Source organism: Chaetodon trifascialis, chromosome 18 (assembly GCF_039877785.1).
Source record: "Chaetodon trifascialis isolate fChaTrf1 chromosome 18, fChaTrf1.hap1, whole genome shotgun sequence".
Classification (NCBI taxonomy): Eukaryota; Metazoa; Chordata; class Actinopteri; order Chaetodontiformes; family Chaetodontidae; genus Chaetodon; species Chaetodon trifascialis.
In genome coordinates this window covers 4645259-4660928 of record NC_092073.1, presented here as the reverse complement: position 1 = coordinate 4660928, position 15670 = coordinate 4645259, and the positions used below count along the sequence as shown (strand labels likewise).

At 41.8% G+C, this 15670-nt stretch overlaps 1 protein-coding gene across 2 annotated transcripts in view; it reads right to left on the bottom strand.

The window, feature by feature from the left end:
- Positions 1–1176: 1176 nt before the first annotated feature.
- The window catches only part of tgfbr1b (transforming growth factor, beta receptor 1 b), a 57486-nt gene continuing 42992 nt past the window's right edge, over positions 1177–15670 (bottom strand). Inside the window, exons 7-9 of one of the 2 annotated variants that reach the window (XM_070985591.1) lie at positions 13746–13870; positions 13385–13515; positions 1177–4946 (exon numbers count right to left, since the gene is read on the bottom strand). In XM_070985591.1, coding sequence (XP_070841692.1) covers positions 4821–4946; positions 13385–13515; positions 13746–13870 — 382 coding nt within the window. In that variant the 3' untranslated portion in view covers positions 1177–4820. Of the gene's footprint in view, positions 4947–12309; positions 13516–13745; positions 13871–15670 lie in introns of those variants that run through there. The other variant, XM_070985590.1, reaches the window with a different exon arrangement.

The following is a 15670-nucleotide window of genomic DNA, read 5'->3' as shown; positions in this document are numbered from 1 at the left end:
GACATGATCTGCTGTTGCATTATCAGTTGCTATAAGGGCATCAACAGGGTTTGTTTTTTTGTACTTAACAAAAAACTTTGTCAAAAATAACTGGATGTATTTGCTCTCCTACTCCCTCCTCCACACTTGGGCTTCTAATAGAGACAAATATGTCTTAATGCATCTCCAACTGTGTTTCAAGAGTGGGCATCAAAGCAGAGAGAACGAGCTGCTCTGATGCCCATCGATAGATTGGCACCGTGGTTTTCAGCCATGGTCCATGGAGGCTGCAGCTTTTCATCCGAACTGAACACTACGACAGCTGATTGAATTAGATCAGCAATTTGAAGAAAAAGTCATCAGTGAAATGAGCTGCTGCAGTGGGTGGTGGGGTGGAGTCCTGCACTTCCATGGATGGTGGCTGACAACTTCAGCAAATCTTTGACAGGGCTGCCAACTAAACGATGATGGGCTGGATTTGCATCAAAGCAACATGGCACAGAAAGATCAGATTCAGGCATTCTGAGGATATTTACATCCAACGGCAGCTCTCACCTCCACTTGGAAAGCGAGGCGGACAACTAAGTAGCAGCACATCAATACATTATGTATCCATAAAGAAAAGCAATGGAGACAGACGCACACTGACATCCAAATTGCCACACAGGTAAACCCTGCAGTGGTTCAGAAGTGCACTTATTGCTGAACAATCAAGAGACTCTGTGGGATTTCTTTGAGCAAATCACTGTCTGGCAGATCTAATTTATCGGCTGTATTAAATATTCCCTGTCTGCAGTCATGTTGTGCATTTAAACTGGACCTAATTATGGGACTTCTTTTTTGACCTGTGTACTAGAAGACAAACGCTTCTGATGGAACTTAGACACAGGCAGGTGTGTAACATGAGATCAAACAGGTTTAGATGTATGGCAATTTTGGCAACGGGACAAACACTTGACTTTAAACAAACTTAAATCAGGTGCTACATGTATTTTTTGTCCTTTTGATAGAATAATGACACTACCTTTATCATAATAATCAATGATATATTTTTTTTCTCAAAAAAAAAAAAAAAACAGACAAAAACAAACAAAATAAGAGTAGATCCTGACTCTTATGCGTTGGTCCCTTAAGGCTTGCTAAGCTGAAATGACAAAATTGTCCATTTTACACACATTTTTTTCATCTTTTGTTTTTCGTAAATTTACATTCTAGTAGAAAAAGACCTTGCCACATAAAAGAAAAAAATGATACACGACCTGGAAAACCTATGGCTTAGTAAATATCCGTTTGCTATATTTAAATGAATGTACCTCATTTTTGTTGATTATCCTACAAAGAAGAGAATGCTTGAAAGGTTGATTCGCGCTGCTGCGCTGTCAACGGCGCAAACACGAGAAAACAACGAAAATCAGAGATCCAGAGAGTTTACATTTATAGGGCAACATCAGTAATGCTTACAAGTCTTTGTGTCTCTTTTCCAAAGCTGTGTGAGCTTTTGTGGCATTGTTTTTCCAACTAAACACAGTTTGAGGTGCTGGAGATCAGTTTCCAGACTCTGTCCATCAGGAGGAGAAGCTCTATGATGAGTTGTTGCTGAGGTGGTCAGGTGTTCAGGTGTGGGGGGGTCTGACGAAATGGCACCAGAGAGTCGGCTGGGTTGTGGGTGTTCTGACGTGCGGTGTGTGCCCCTTCTTGCTTTCCTTCCCTACTTCTTGGGTGTGCATAGTACGAGCTTGCTGTATGCTCGGCATGGCTCCCACAGGCCTCCTCTGAGGCACACACACGCATACGCACGCACGCACACACCTGCATACACACGAGAGCAAACGCACTCCACAGCAGCCGACATGAGAGGAGTTGGGTTTTTAAAGCACTGGCACTTTCCGGTAACAGCTGGCTTGGAAGGCATGGTGGCAGCTGATTGTTGGTGTTGTTGTTGTTCTTGCTGTTTGTGGTTTAACAGCAAGTGGTTAAGCAGAGCAGAGTATAGAAAATAGACACATTTATCTACTGTATATTGCATATGTTGCAGCATGTTCGCCAAAAATGAATGAGGTCATCATGTCCAGTTTAGTTTTGAAAAAAAGATCCCCTGCCACCACAAAGAAAATTCAAAAAACACAATAAATTAAACTGACCTGTCCGACTCCCTGCCAACACGCAGGGAGACGGGGAAACACAACAGTAACAAATGAAAAAACAGGTGCAAAACTGTTGCAGAGATGAGAGATTCTGCTGACAACTGGACTAGATGAAGCCACTGCTTGTCTGGACCCTACAGGGGGCTGACGGACTGTCCCATAACCCCCAGGTCCGTGCTTCAGTTCCCAATGCTACTGTAACATGACTCAACAGTAGGGCTGCAAACAACTTCACATCAAAACTGCTTTCTTGCTTGAATACTACTGATTAGTGATGCGTGGATCACAGTAATACCTGCAGGCACCGTGGATTGGCCGGGCCGGGTCTGAATAACAGTGGATGGGTTTCGGGTGGGTGCACAGCAGCGTAACTTCGCTGATTACTTAAATCTCCCAACACGCCAACAGGATGGCTCAAGATCTAATGTTAATTAATGTTCTGCGTTCTTCTACACATGCCAGAGGTTTCTCACACACACACACACTTCAGGTTCATACAATGAAGCTGTTTGGAGTAAATCCTGAGCTCCATCAGAGCCGTCTTGTGTTTCCTCAGTTTTTAGTGATTAGCTTTGCTGCTTAAATGTCCCACGATAATTTGTTGCAGTGACATTACTGCACACATGGAAACAATTAAAATGACTGAAAGAAGCCTGCCCAATCATTAAAGGATCTCTTTCATCAAAACAACACACAATAAAGAAGTCACCTGCAAAGCTCACACTGCTTGACAGTTTAAAAGGTAATTTAGCCTCCAGGGACCAGTAGAGGAGCGACATGTCTATGTGGGTGTGGGTCTCTACATTGAAGAAAATAACTTGTTTGGGAGGTGGCAGGTGGATGATTTATGTGTACGTGGGGATTACTGATCATGGCTGAGTCCCTGTTGGCTGGGACATTAAGAGAAATTGTGTCAAGTAGCCCTTCCAGCCAGGGACTGCTGACTCGATTTGCTGCTCCCTTTTGAAGCACCATTCGCTAAGAAATCAATAATTGCTTCCACAAAGCATGTTGATCAAAATGTGCCGCGCACATTAACAAAATGGAAAATATTTTCCAAAGAAAAACACCTTTTTGGTATTTCTTTGCGTCAAAACCTGAAAACAGGTTCATCATCCATTCTGACATCTGACACATGTTACAGCTGTGGATATTAAAAAGATGTATAATAATTACAATTTTATATGGAACCTAATATCTTAATTCTAAAATGGTCCAAGAACCTCAGCTGAAATATTAATTTATAACACTGAAACATTTTACTTTGAAGATCCTAGAAATTTCATTCTTTTCCAATTGCTCATCTGAACCTCTCTGTCTGAGATCACATGACTGACATACTGTAACCTGATCAGTGCTGCCACATTTCTGGCCCAGTTGAACTGTACTTTATGTTATTGGGGGGTTAAATGGTTTTACAGTGGCTTGTGAACATTTACACCAGCGGTCCCCAACCTTTTTTGCACCGCAGACCGGTTTCATGTTAGACATTATTCCATGGACCGACAATGGGGGGGCGGGGACTACGCAGAAATAAAATCTAATTATACAACGAGCATAATAACAAACACAAAGTGCATAAAGATACCACTCACCAATAATGCAGACTCAGTGGGAACCCTGAGCTTGTTTCTCTGCAACGAGACGGTCCCACCGAGGGGTGATGGGAGACAATGACACCCCAGGCGTGTTCCTTATGTCCAGTCTACTCCGTGAATTTGTTTTGGTTGCTGTCTGAAACTGGTACGTGTCAAATTTAAAGCCTACACCTGTGAATTTAAGTAAATGTATTTGCCTGAAGTTACATGAATAAAACAAAAACCTGGATGTGTCTCAGGAATAAAAAATTTGTCATATTGGATGGATGATAAACCCCATCGGAGGCTACTCTTATGACGGCTGCGCGGGTCATTTCTTTGCTTCCACATATGTAATGTCAGATGGAATAGTTTACTTTTCTTTTTGCTCCATGAAGGAGCAGCGATGCCTCCCAGCACATCCCTCGCAGCAGACGGAATCTAAACTAGGTTGAATCCTTCTAAATGTTCCATTTTGATTTTTGAACACTTTTTGTGTTGGAAATGTTGAATATTCCATGATGAAGTTGTGAATTAGCAACTTGCAGCCCTACTGAAGAGTAGCTTAATTCTCTGAAGTAAAGAAAGAAATACAAATGAAGGGGTGAAGATGAAGATGGGAACGAAGCTTCAGCAGCTCAGAAGCCCCCCAGGTGATTCCCTGCCTGGCCTTTTGTTTACCTGACGGGGTCTGAGCTCTTATTGGTTGGCTGTATGATGAGCGGTGCAGGTGGGACTTCAGATGGACACCGGTTGCCCCAATGGGTCTTTCAGAGGCTTCATGTGATGGATGTAGTAAAGGAAGGAGGAAATGAGCGGAGGCTTCCTTTGACACCTTTGTTCCCTCATTTGATCCATCCATGCGTGTGTGTATGTTAGCCTGGTGTGACGCACATATGCACACGGTTCCTCAGTTTCAGCTGCAGGACTCATTAGTTTGTCAATGAATGAAATGGGCTAAGAAAAAAAGAGCATGAGGTGAAAAAGAAAAAGTCTTCACTTCCCTTCAAACCAAAGGGGAGGAGCAATCGATGAATAATAATGAAGATAATAATGCTGTAATGCTAACGATATGGATGCCAGTCAGATGTGTGTGTGCATGTGTGTTTGGTCATTGTGTCTACATCTTGATTCCCTCCTGTTGGCTGAGCTGAGACAGAGTTTTCTTGATTCGCAGAGCAGTGAGCCGGGCGGCACTGTTGGCATACCAACACTCCCTCATTATCTTTGCCATCACCCGCAAGGCCTGCAGAGGAGAGAGACGACACGAGTTCAGAGCACTTCATCACAGCATCATGTCGCAACAGTTGTGCAGAATTAGCCTTTGTCTTCATATTTGCTTACTTGAAGTCATTTAGAACACATAAGAGTGGACGATACTTCAAACCCCCATCAGGAGTGGGCAGAGGTGTGCTGATAAATACCACGTGTTCTCAGCTGCATCAGTGATGCTGATGATGTTCCAGGCCTAACCTGTTTGTCAGTGTGCTTTCACTCTGTTGTTCAGTTCATTTGGTCCAAAACAAGAGACAAAAAAATGATACCTGAACAGACTTCATGAACAGCAGGTTGTTTTATTTTAAGTTTATTTTTGGAAACTGTGCTAAAATCACATATCTCTGATGATAAAATCCTGTGGTTGCTTCATTTGCTTTCAGCTGCACCAGAGTCTGCTGACAGGAGACCGAGGCACACTGGACAAACCCACCAGGGTCTGTTTTAACAGGACCAGGCAGGTTAGGGGTGAAAGCACCCAAAGACTGAACGTTAATACACATGAACACCCACTGCTCTCCAGTCATGTCAACAACTTTTAGGCCACTGTTTAAAAAAGGTTTCTATCTGCTGATGGGAGATGCATCAAGACAACAGATGTTCCAATCTCAACTTTGATCAGTCATTTTGGTGTTTTTGTATACTGTCATGTTCTCCTGAGTGCTCACTTAATCTGCCAGTTAATCATAAGCAGTGTTCAGTTTGTAATACTTTAGTATGAAGTGTTGGTGTCTTTAGCCTGTTCTTTGTAGGTTTTAATTAAATTGTAGATACCACATTTGTTTCTATAGATGTTTTTCTGAATCCAATCCATACCATAAGGATTTTAATAAGGTCATGTTTAAATGATTAGGACTAGAGTCTTCTGATCCAAGAGATTTTATACTGCAAGATATGAAACTATTTCACCTGATATTCATCAGCTGTTTCCTGACACATCGACCTGTTTCTGATGACCGTTTGAAAGACAGTTGACCTTTTTCACTCAGTTTTTTTCCAGTTTTTCTTCCTTAATCATTGCTCGCTTTGATCTGGTACATTCTATGAAATGTGGTCGGATCTAACTTTTTTTTTGTAAAGAAAGTCTTTGCTCCAGCCTCACTCAAGTGGTGACTTCTGCAAATGGGCTTTGAACCTCCAGAGTTTACACTAATTCTTTCGCCCTCGGCGGGGCTGTAAACAGCAACTGGTATGTATGAGTCAACATGTCTGTCTGTCTGTGTGTGTGTGTGTGTGTGTGTCAGCCTCAGTCTCTCACACTGCTAGTGCTCCATCTACGGAACTTCCTACAGTGCTCATTAACACAGACGACACATTCCAGTCGACCATTCATCAGGTGGATTAGTGCCAACCCTACACTGCCACGGACAAGCAGTCTGCCACACACACACACACACACACACACACACACACACACACACACACACACACACACACACACACACACACACACACACACACACACACACAGATGTGCACACACATACATGCACACACACACACACACACACACACACACACACACACACACACACACACACACACACACACACACACACACACACACACACACACACACACACACACACACACACACACACACACCTCACATTACCACAGTCAGCGAGCTGAAGCTCATTTCTTATGTAAAGGCTCTCAGATTCAAATGCTTTCAGACACAGCTTCATTTGCCTTAACCTGCCATTCTGATTTATGGGCTAAATGGTGGAGTGGTGAGCCCTCCTGAGACTGCCACTGTAAAAACCAATGCCTTGAACACAACACCTCTGCAAGACTTGACTCTGAATGAGTGCTTCTTACACTAGGGAACCCTTTCTGTTAAGGATCTTCAAATAGGCTCATTTTAGACCCCATGGAGTCTAACTTGTCCACATTTAGTCAACAAGACCCAGACTGTAACAGTTATTAGTAGGGGTAAGAGACATGGCCATATATGTCAATTCAGTAAAGTCACTGTTCTGTAAATTCAATTATAAAATGGTTTAAAATAACCATACTATGCTTCATCACATTTCATAATCTTCTTTTTTTTTTAACTTCCAAATAAACAAAAACAACTGCCTGAGACAACACAGTTGAAAACAAAAAGATTCACAACAGTAAAACAAACTCTCTGTCAAGATGGAAGCTTTAAAGTTCCAGTTGAGAACAACTGAGATGCAACAGAGGTGCATTAGTGCCACCAGCTGTCGCTCTCAGGTCACATGAGAGCGTGCTGAGCAGTCCTGCAGCCCAAATCATGTGACCTTGTGAGGCAGCTGGATTGCGTCATCATGCTGCCCGCCCCAAATATATAACAGAGACACTAAAGCCATGTTTTCATATGAATTTTGGACAATATCCCCAGAAACATGTCCGGACATTGTCCATGAGTTGTCCTTTCACACATGCAGCACATTTGTCTGTGTCAAACGTTACTTAGAGGAAATACTCCATTTGGTTTAGGTTCGGGGTGGCGCCTGAGTAGAGTGTGCAGGAGGAGGACGAGGACTCCGCAAAGATGACTAGTTTTTACGTTGTTACCAATACTACATGTATTTGGACATATCTCAACGAAAGAGTAGAAAGCAATATTGAGGTATGCAGAATAGAGTGCGAAGCAGCTACACTTCATGCGGTGTCATCAGCCCGCCCACGTGCTTCCTGTGGAGCAGGGCAGCAGCGCACACACTGTGAGTGACAGTGTATCAATACGGCTTAAGGGATTAGCTCCCATGGTGAAAATGGCATTGCCAAATCTCTACCTCTGGACTAATTTCCACCGTTTCTACAATACATACCATCATACTGCTCAACACTAGTTATTTGTACAAGTGACAGCACAGGACAAGCACTTGGAAACTGACCAGGGCTCTCTGAGGTCAGTGTCATCGACAGACCACCAGTGGCTAGTTTGGGGGTGCATGCACACACTTGTGACCGCTTGGGTGCATGCACGCATGCAAGCTTAACTATTGCTCACTCTACTTGATATAGAATATAATGTATGCATATGGAGATACAGATACAGACATATCAGCATGTTTAGAATGTCACAGCTAAACTCTGTGATTCCCCAGTTTGGTCTAATATTCAGAGGGAAGCTGACAGCTACACACTCCATCATTCCCCATGATTGTGATAAGAATAGATTGAGCTTAGTTAACAAACAGTCCCTGGGTCTGCATCTGCAGGTACTGCCAAGTTCCAACTTGTTAAACCTGTCGGTCTGTCTGGATGGGTATAATTGCTGCGGCCTGCGGCTCATTGTGCATCACTGTTGCATAAACACGAGTGTCTCTTTTTGTGTGTATGATACATGTGAGTTTACCTCCAGACCAGACAGTGAAACCAGGTCCCAGCCTTATAGACTGTCTGAGCAACAACACGTGACAGTATTGATGCAGAGGTTGGCCTGATGAGGACTGCAGGAAAGACCACAGGGTCTCCAAAGTCAACGGATATTTCCATTTTAGGAGAGTACATGCAGATAACACATTTCATGCCATTCAACCACTCCGCAGTCTCATCTGAAAAGCTCTGTATGACTACTACCCCCCGATCCACAAAAGAAACAGGACACCCGACCCTTTGCTATCTGCCATGCACAAAATGCAGGGGTTGGCCAAGCTGTAGGCATAAGGCCCAATGAAGGTGAATGAAGCTATCTGAAGTTATCAGGAGCATGGTTTGTGTATGATTAGTTATATTTGTACAACTAAGTAGAAAAAAATGGCAAATGCTGGTTATTAGGCTGATGGTGGATGGTTGGAAAGTTTAAAAAAAGCCCAACCCTAGTGTAGATAAATGGTAGTTATGGTAAAAACAAGCCTTGTGTATTAAAAAGAAAGACCAACAAAGAACTTAACCCTTAAAAGAAGACAATCACAAGATGCAGCCAAACAAAAAAGGTGGCTCTGGTCAAAACAGACAACAGACTGTGAGTTCTAAAATGATATGAGCATTTCTATCCATCCATGAAGTGTGTGTGGGCAGCAGAGCTGGCTGCTTATAAGAGACTCTGTGTTTATAAAGAAGTCTGGAGGGGCAGAGACTGTGTGGTCCACTCTGAGTCAAATTTGTGCACATTAATTACTCATTTGTGCTCTCAAATCAATTATTTGTGTACTTAATGTCTACTGATGCCTTGAGGTGGGGAAAAAAATCCAATTCACTTAAATCACAAGTATTCTGATTTTTATTTTTATTTATTTTTAACAATTCCTGAATCTCTCCATCTGTGTAGTTTCCAGTGGCTCTATTCATTTTGGCCTAACATTTGATTTACTATTTTTGCTACTGCACAAACCTGATGAGGAGCAGCTAAATGTTGCGGTTTACTTCTAAAAGTATTCTGTGTACCACTTCTATATGCAGTACAGCAGTGAGGCTGCTGAAATAAAACCCAGACTGACTGACTGACATGTGATGCGCACTGTTTTTGGAAGTGTGACTCAGCATATACAGTTTCTAGAAGTGTATGGTCAAGTGTCAAAAAAACAACAGAAAATTGCTGCGCATGTACAGTCGCACACACATAATGTGATAGTGTCCAACTGGAAGATCAAATACCTGCCCAGCCCCCCTGACACCTAAGATAACACAATGTTAGTTAATCCAAAGTACGTCCACACATCTGTCCAAAATCTGCATGAATCCAAACAGCTTGTCCACGGCCTGACAAACATTACTGCTCTGCACAGTGGCTCGCAGGCTGCAGCTGAAGCTGAGCAGTTTTACTGAAACAATGTGCAGTGTTGCACCATAACCATATAGAAATATACAGGGAGGATTATTTCAAAGCCTAAGATATCAATATGAAACAATGAATTCAGTATCATTAGCACTGATTCCAACACACAGCTGTAACACACTGTGTGCTACCCACCAGCTGACTAGAGAAGACAAATTTACCTGGAACTTCAGTTCCTCCAGCTGCAGTAACTTGACAGTAATTCGAGAACACAATTCAATTGTTTTGATAAATTTTCAAAAATGACTCCAAACACTGGCAGAGCCCGCAGGGGAGACAAAATAAGGGCTGTTTACAGAGAATCAGACACACTGGGCTGAGGTTAAAAGCACTGGGGTATTCAGTTGTTTTTTTGTGTTTATAGATTAAATAGAGTAAATAGTTCAATAGGTGGAGACCTGTGTTTTTGAGACAGACACTGGATTGTCTGTTGTATATTTGAGAGGCAGGGCTAAGGCAACTTATCTGCAGAGCTAGAGCTTATCTCGGTTGGACCCCATCAAATAGTTTGTAACCATTAGCCACAAGTGGTGGTCTGTAGCCAACAGGAGATATCATCTCATGTTCACTGAGAACAGAAGAGGCAGCAATCACTTCCTGTGTGTCTGTGAAAATGAAGGACCAACCTGCAGATATTCTCCAAACCTCATGGACGTGTCTCTGCTTTCACAGCCTTCTACGGAAATTTAACCAAATCAGTGCAAATGTAGTTGTAGTGACTCCCACTGCAGTCAGCAAACCAATACCGCAAGTGTGTGTGTGAGTACTGCTAAACCTGAAACCAGAGACAGTATGAGATACAACACACATGCTTTCTCCTCCCACACGCTGAGTAGTTGCTTCCTCTCTGGGGACTGTGGGAATGAGCGTGTGTGTGTGTGTGTGTGTGTGTGTGTGTGTGTGAACAGGTATTTATCACATTGTGGGGACTCGCCTCCCTTAGTGGTTATGTTTAGAGTTAGGGTTAGGGTAAGGCTCCAGGAAATGAATGTAAGTCTATGTAATGTCCCCACAAGTGATATAAACACAACTAGTCTGTGTGTGTGTGTGTGTGTGTGTGTGTGTGTGTGTGTGTGTGTGTGTGTGTGTGTGTGTGTGTGTGTGTGTGTGTATCATATGATACAGCAGTGTTATTGAGAAAGAGTCCTCAGCTTCGAGGCTCAGACTTACTGCTGGATGTAACTGGCCTTTCTAAGCTGAAAACAAAGACTGAAAGGGACTGTGGCTTTTTGCTGGTCTAGTTTTGGAACTAGTCTTTGACTAGTGGCAGTGGCAGTGCTTACTGATGCTAGCAGTCAAGTTAAAAGGTGACCTGGAAGAGTGCTGTGTCCGATAATGTGTTGTCCTGCAACTTTGTAGCATAGATTTTTTTCTATGTCTGGCTAATTGGGCTGATTACTATCAGCTATTTTGATACAAAATATTTTTGGCATATTTTACGAATATTACAGTTTTTTTTCCTACTCAAAATGGTGGAAAACCAACCATGGCAGACTTTGGCGGTTCAAGAGGCTTTCTTGTGGAGCACATTGAGCTGCTGTCCGATTTTAAGTCAATAAGACTTGACAGTGTGAAGGTCGTTCCCTTTCTAAAGTTCACATTTTTGTGCCTTAATTACAGCACCATTAATTGGGCGATTGGGCTCATATCTCTTGTTAAGCCCTTGCACATCATTTCAAATTACTGATTTGAGTTTCAGGCAGAAAATAAATAAATACAGTGAAAAATTAATAAAAATCAGAAACGGGCACAAACACAATAGAGTTCTGCTACTTCAGTGCTTGAAACCCAAATTTTTTATATATATATAAGAAAGAATCTTTCAAACAACACTGCAGCTCTTTCAACTAAATAATGTGCAAGGAAGCAGACCATTCCCAAAAATTTGTGGAACGTGCAGATCAGTTTATCACCAGGCCAAATGAACAAGTGAACAAATGAGTACTGAACATTGCTCAGACTAAATGTATTGCATTGCATTTGGAGGAGGAATGTTCTTGCTAACAACACTCTGCTCAACATGTCTACAGATGGGACGTCAGCCGAGCAGGTCAGTGAAACCAAATTACTGGGAGTTAAATTGGACAAATGACCGTCATGGCCTGACCACATTGATTACATTGTCTCCACAATGAATGATTCTGTTAGGTCACTTGTTCTGTCACATCTGGAGTACTGCCTGCTTATCTGGTCAAATGCTGCTGAAAAACACCTGAAGACGCTTCAGTCTGTACAGAACAGAGTGCCAGATGAGTTACTCATTGTTCCTACCACACTAATGTGAGCGAGGTGCTTATATGATTACCCGGACTAACTGTGGAGGCTCAATGAAAATCAAGTCTTCTGTGGAATAATACACCACACCTCCTCTGTGAAAAACTACTGTTTGGTCACTGGTATCAGACATGAGGAGTGAGAACTGATTCTCTACAGAGGATCTTCAGCCTGGAATATGCTTCCTAACATCATCAGAAAGAGATTTTTCCTTGAAGAAGTTATCAAACATAAATGATGTTATCATAAATACAATTGGTATCACAGCTGTTTTGGTACTTTTTTGTTTGTCTTTTATTTATTTGTTGGTACCGGTATTTTGACATTTTTTTGATTATGTTTAGCTTATGCGTTGCTGTTGTTGGTTGTTTTATGTGTAGAATTGTTTCATTTCTTTCCCCTGATCTTTATGCTCAGCCTATACTGCAGCTTTTTGCTCTTATTGAGACAGTACAGTTTTTATTTGTATTTTTTGTTGTGTCAACTAAGACACCTGGAAGACTACCAAACACTCTGTGGAAGCTAATGGAGATCCAACAAAGAATACATTACAATTCCCATTATTGTTTGGTGGCTATAAACAGGAAATATAATATAAATATATTCATGATGGACACGGCAGATCATGATCCTCAGGAATTGTAAGTCACTTAAATCAACAATATGTCATATCATATGTGTGGGTTCAGATTTTACTGACTAATGACTCAGATGAATATGGATATGATGCAGATTGTGGCAGTACAGGTTTTAAATGTCAAACTGCCTCATGAGCTGAATCACAGCTGCATCTGCTGACTGTGCAGGCCACACCAGAGGGCCAAACTAAAATAACTAACTTCCTGTTGTTTTTAAAACAGGAGCGTGCACCTGTCCCTTTAACATCATGCAGTATCTGTGTCTCAGGACTACCTCGGCGCCCCCTTGGGCAGATGTGCTCCAGTTTGAAAACCTGTGATTTATTGAAACAGTGCAACAGATGATGTTATGTTGTGTCGTATCATTTTCATGCAGTTAGCATTTAAGATCTATATGAAATGATCGCTGGTGGATGATGAAACTTTTACTGAAAACCAGTCATTGATGCAAAAGACATATGTGTGAAGTACATTTGCACAAATGGATAAACATGATTCTTAAAGCGAGTAAATCAACATCTGTTTGACTGCAAAATTAAAAAAACATTATTTATGAAAATAAATATAAACAGATATGTTTATGCAAATGAATCCTCCATTTTCAGAGGACACAATCTGACAGATGGACTGAAGCCTATCCTTGGTGTCAGGCATTTCCATTAAGGGGAAACTGAATTGGAAAAAATTTAAGCTCTTTCCACTGCCTTGAAAAGTCAGACTCAGATGCAGTGACACCGGTCCTACCTCACAGCTCTGCCAGCGGTTGGGAATGTTGGGCCGAAGCTTCTGCTCACAAACCACCTTCCTCATCTCCTCCACTGATGGATCTGACTGAACCAGGTCATAGTAGGGCAGCTGGTAGTCCTCATGGATGCCTGAAAGAAGAATGATGTTAAAACGGTTCCACATTAAGGGGGTCTGCATGCCATATGTATGCGTCAGTTTGTCTGATCGTGCATCTTCCTTCCATCGAGATATAGTGGTATGTCAATATTTCCAGAATTAACTCTCTTCCTCTTTTGCTCCATTCATCCATCACTGCCCTCCATTAATCTGTCAACCTCCCCTTCTTTCAGCCAATGAATCCCCTGCCTTTGATCCTCACCTCCCATTGAGCAGCGGCTGGCAATCTCCCAGAAGACCAAGCCCATGGCGTAGATGTCAGCTCGCTTGAAAGACTCAAAGTGTTTCATATTTATGGAGTCGTCCAAGACCTCTGGCGCCATATACCTGAGCAGAGAAAAAATGGACAGTTATCAGACTATTTGTTGGTTATGCTGTCTAGAATTCCATACTACTATCATGACCAGCAACGCTCTTTTTCCAGTGGTGCTTGATGCAAAATGAGTGATATTCAAACCTGAAAATAAAAACATGAATTAAACAACTACTACATTGTGCCACACTGTTGTGTTGCATGACCACTGACTGATGTCAGATGTGTCATGATGATGTTTCTATCATCATCATCCTCCCCTCACCCTTCTTGTCATGATCTGCCATCACCAGACAGCAGTACTCGCAGTAATGACTTCAACACTTTGATGGAGAGAGGTGGCATCAAAGTAATGGGTCTTTATCTATAACAGCCAAATTCATTCATCTCCTGTGTGAACAGCCACCGTCCTGTGTTCTGTTGTGTTGTGTAATGTGAGTCCCGCTGCAGGTGTTCATGTAGGCTGTGATTTGTGGTTGAGCATCAGATTTCATTCATTGATATCACCACTGCAACGCTAGAGATAGTTCTTGCAGTCCCCTTGTAGTATCTCCGCTGACGCTGTAGCCCCCATGTGCAGTTACTTTTGAGCAGGTGCATGTAAGATACAGTGTAACCTCTGAACCTATGCACATAGCCACTGTAGGTACGGCGTGGCCACTGAAAGCAGACGTTTAAATCCAGATTAATACAGAAATAATGACAGAACAACATCCACATGAAACTGTCACTGCTTGATTTGATGGCTAATTTATGATTAAGAGCAACATCTGTATCGAGCATCAGTCGATCGGATCAAAGTTTACCTTTGGTAAGATAAATCACAAATGGCAGCCAGTGGAAAGCTCTGTTGACGGTACTTAAAGCTACATTCTCACACTGAATGATTTCAAGGATAAAATACTTCTGGGTTATTTAAACATTTGAGTTGCTTTAATATTTGTGACTTTGAAATCACAAACAGCCAACATTTAGAAGCTGCTTTTATGTCTGCTTTGGAAAACACTCATTTATCTCTAATAGTAATCATTATGGGAAGATGGGGGCCATGTCTGACATCTGTGCCACATCACCTGAACTGACTATTCATTTCTTGATGAGTTTCAATCTCTGCTCACGCAGAAAAATCACATAAATCCATAAGAACTAAACCTGACGGGCACACAGTCTATGATGACTGTAATTAGGAGTGGGCAAAAATATCGATATGGCAATATATCGCGATACTTTGTCTTCCGATTCAATATCGATTTTCAAAATTTGAATATATAATATTGAATCGGAAGACAAAGTATCGCGATTCAATATCAATATTCAAAATTTGAATACCGATGTTGAATAGAAAGACAAATTATCGCGATATATTGCCGTATCGATATTTTTGCCCACCCCTAACTGTAATGAGATGAATTCAACAGTGTAATCAAATATCTCCCACTCTGGGCCAAAGACAGCAAGACTTAATTGAATTCCTCAACCAGTTGGTGTACAAATAATGATTAAATGCCTCCATTTGCAAAATGTTGGTTGACATACATTAGAAAGAAAAGGCCTCATGCTGAAAAGAAAAGGCATTCATCAATATTTGGTAAAAAGCTCAGAGAAAGTCTGAAGCGCAGAGAAAGTGTAGTTATGTGGCAAACAGCAAGGGGGCAAGTTAATCAAACTTAAAAAGAAAGCTTAGTTTTATACTCAACCTTAAAAAAATTTGAATGCATAAAAGAATTTGTGTTTGAACAAAATCAGTGCCTGAGCATGATTATTCATCAAGCATTAAACCTGTGGTTCTCACACTGGATGGCTGCCACCTCTGG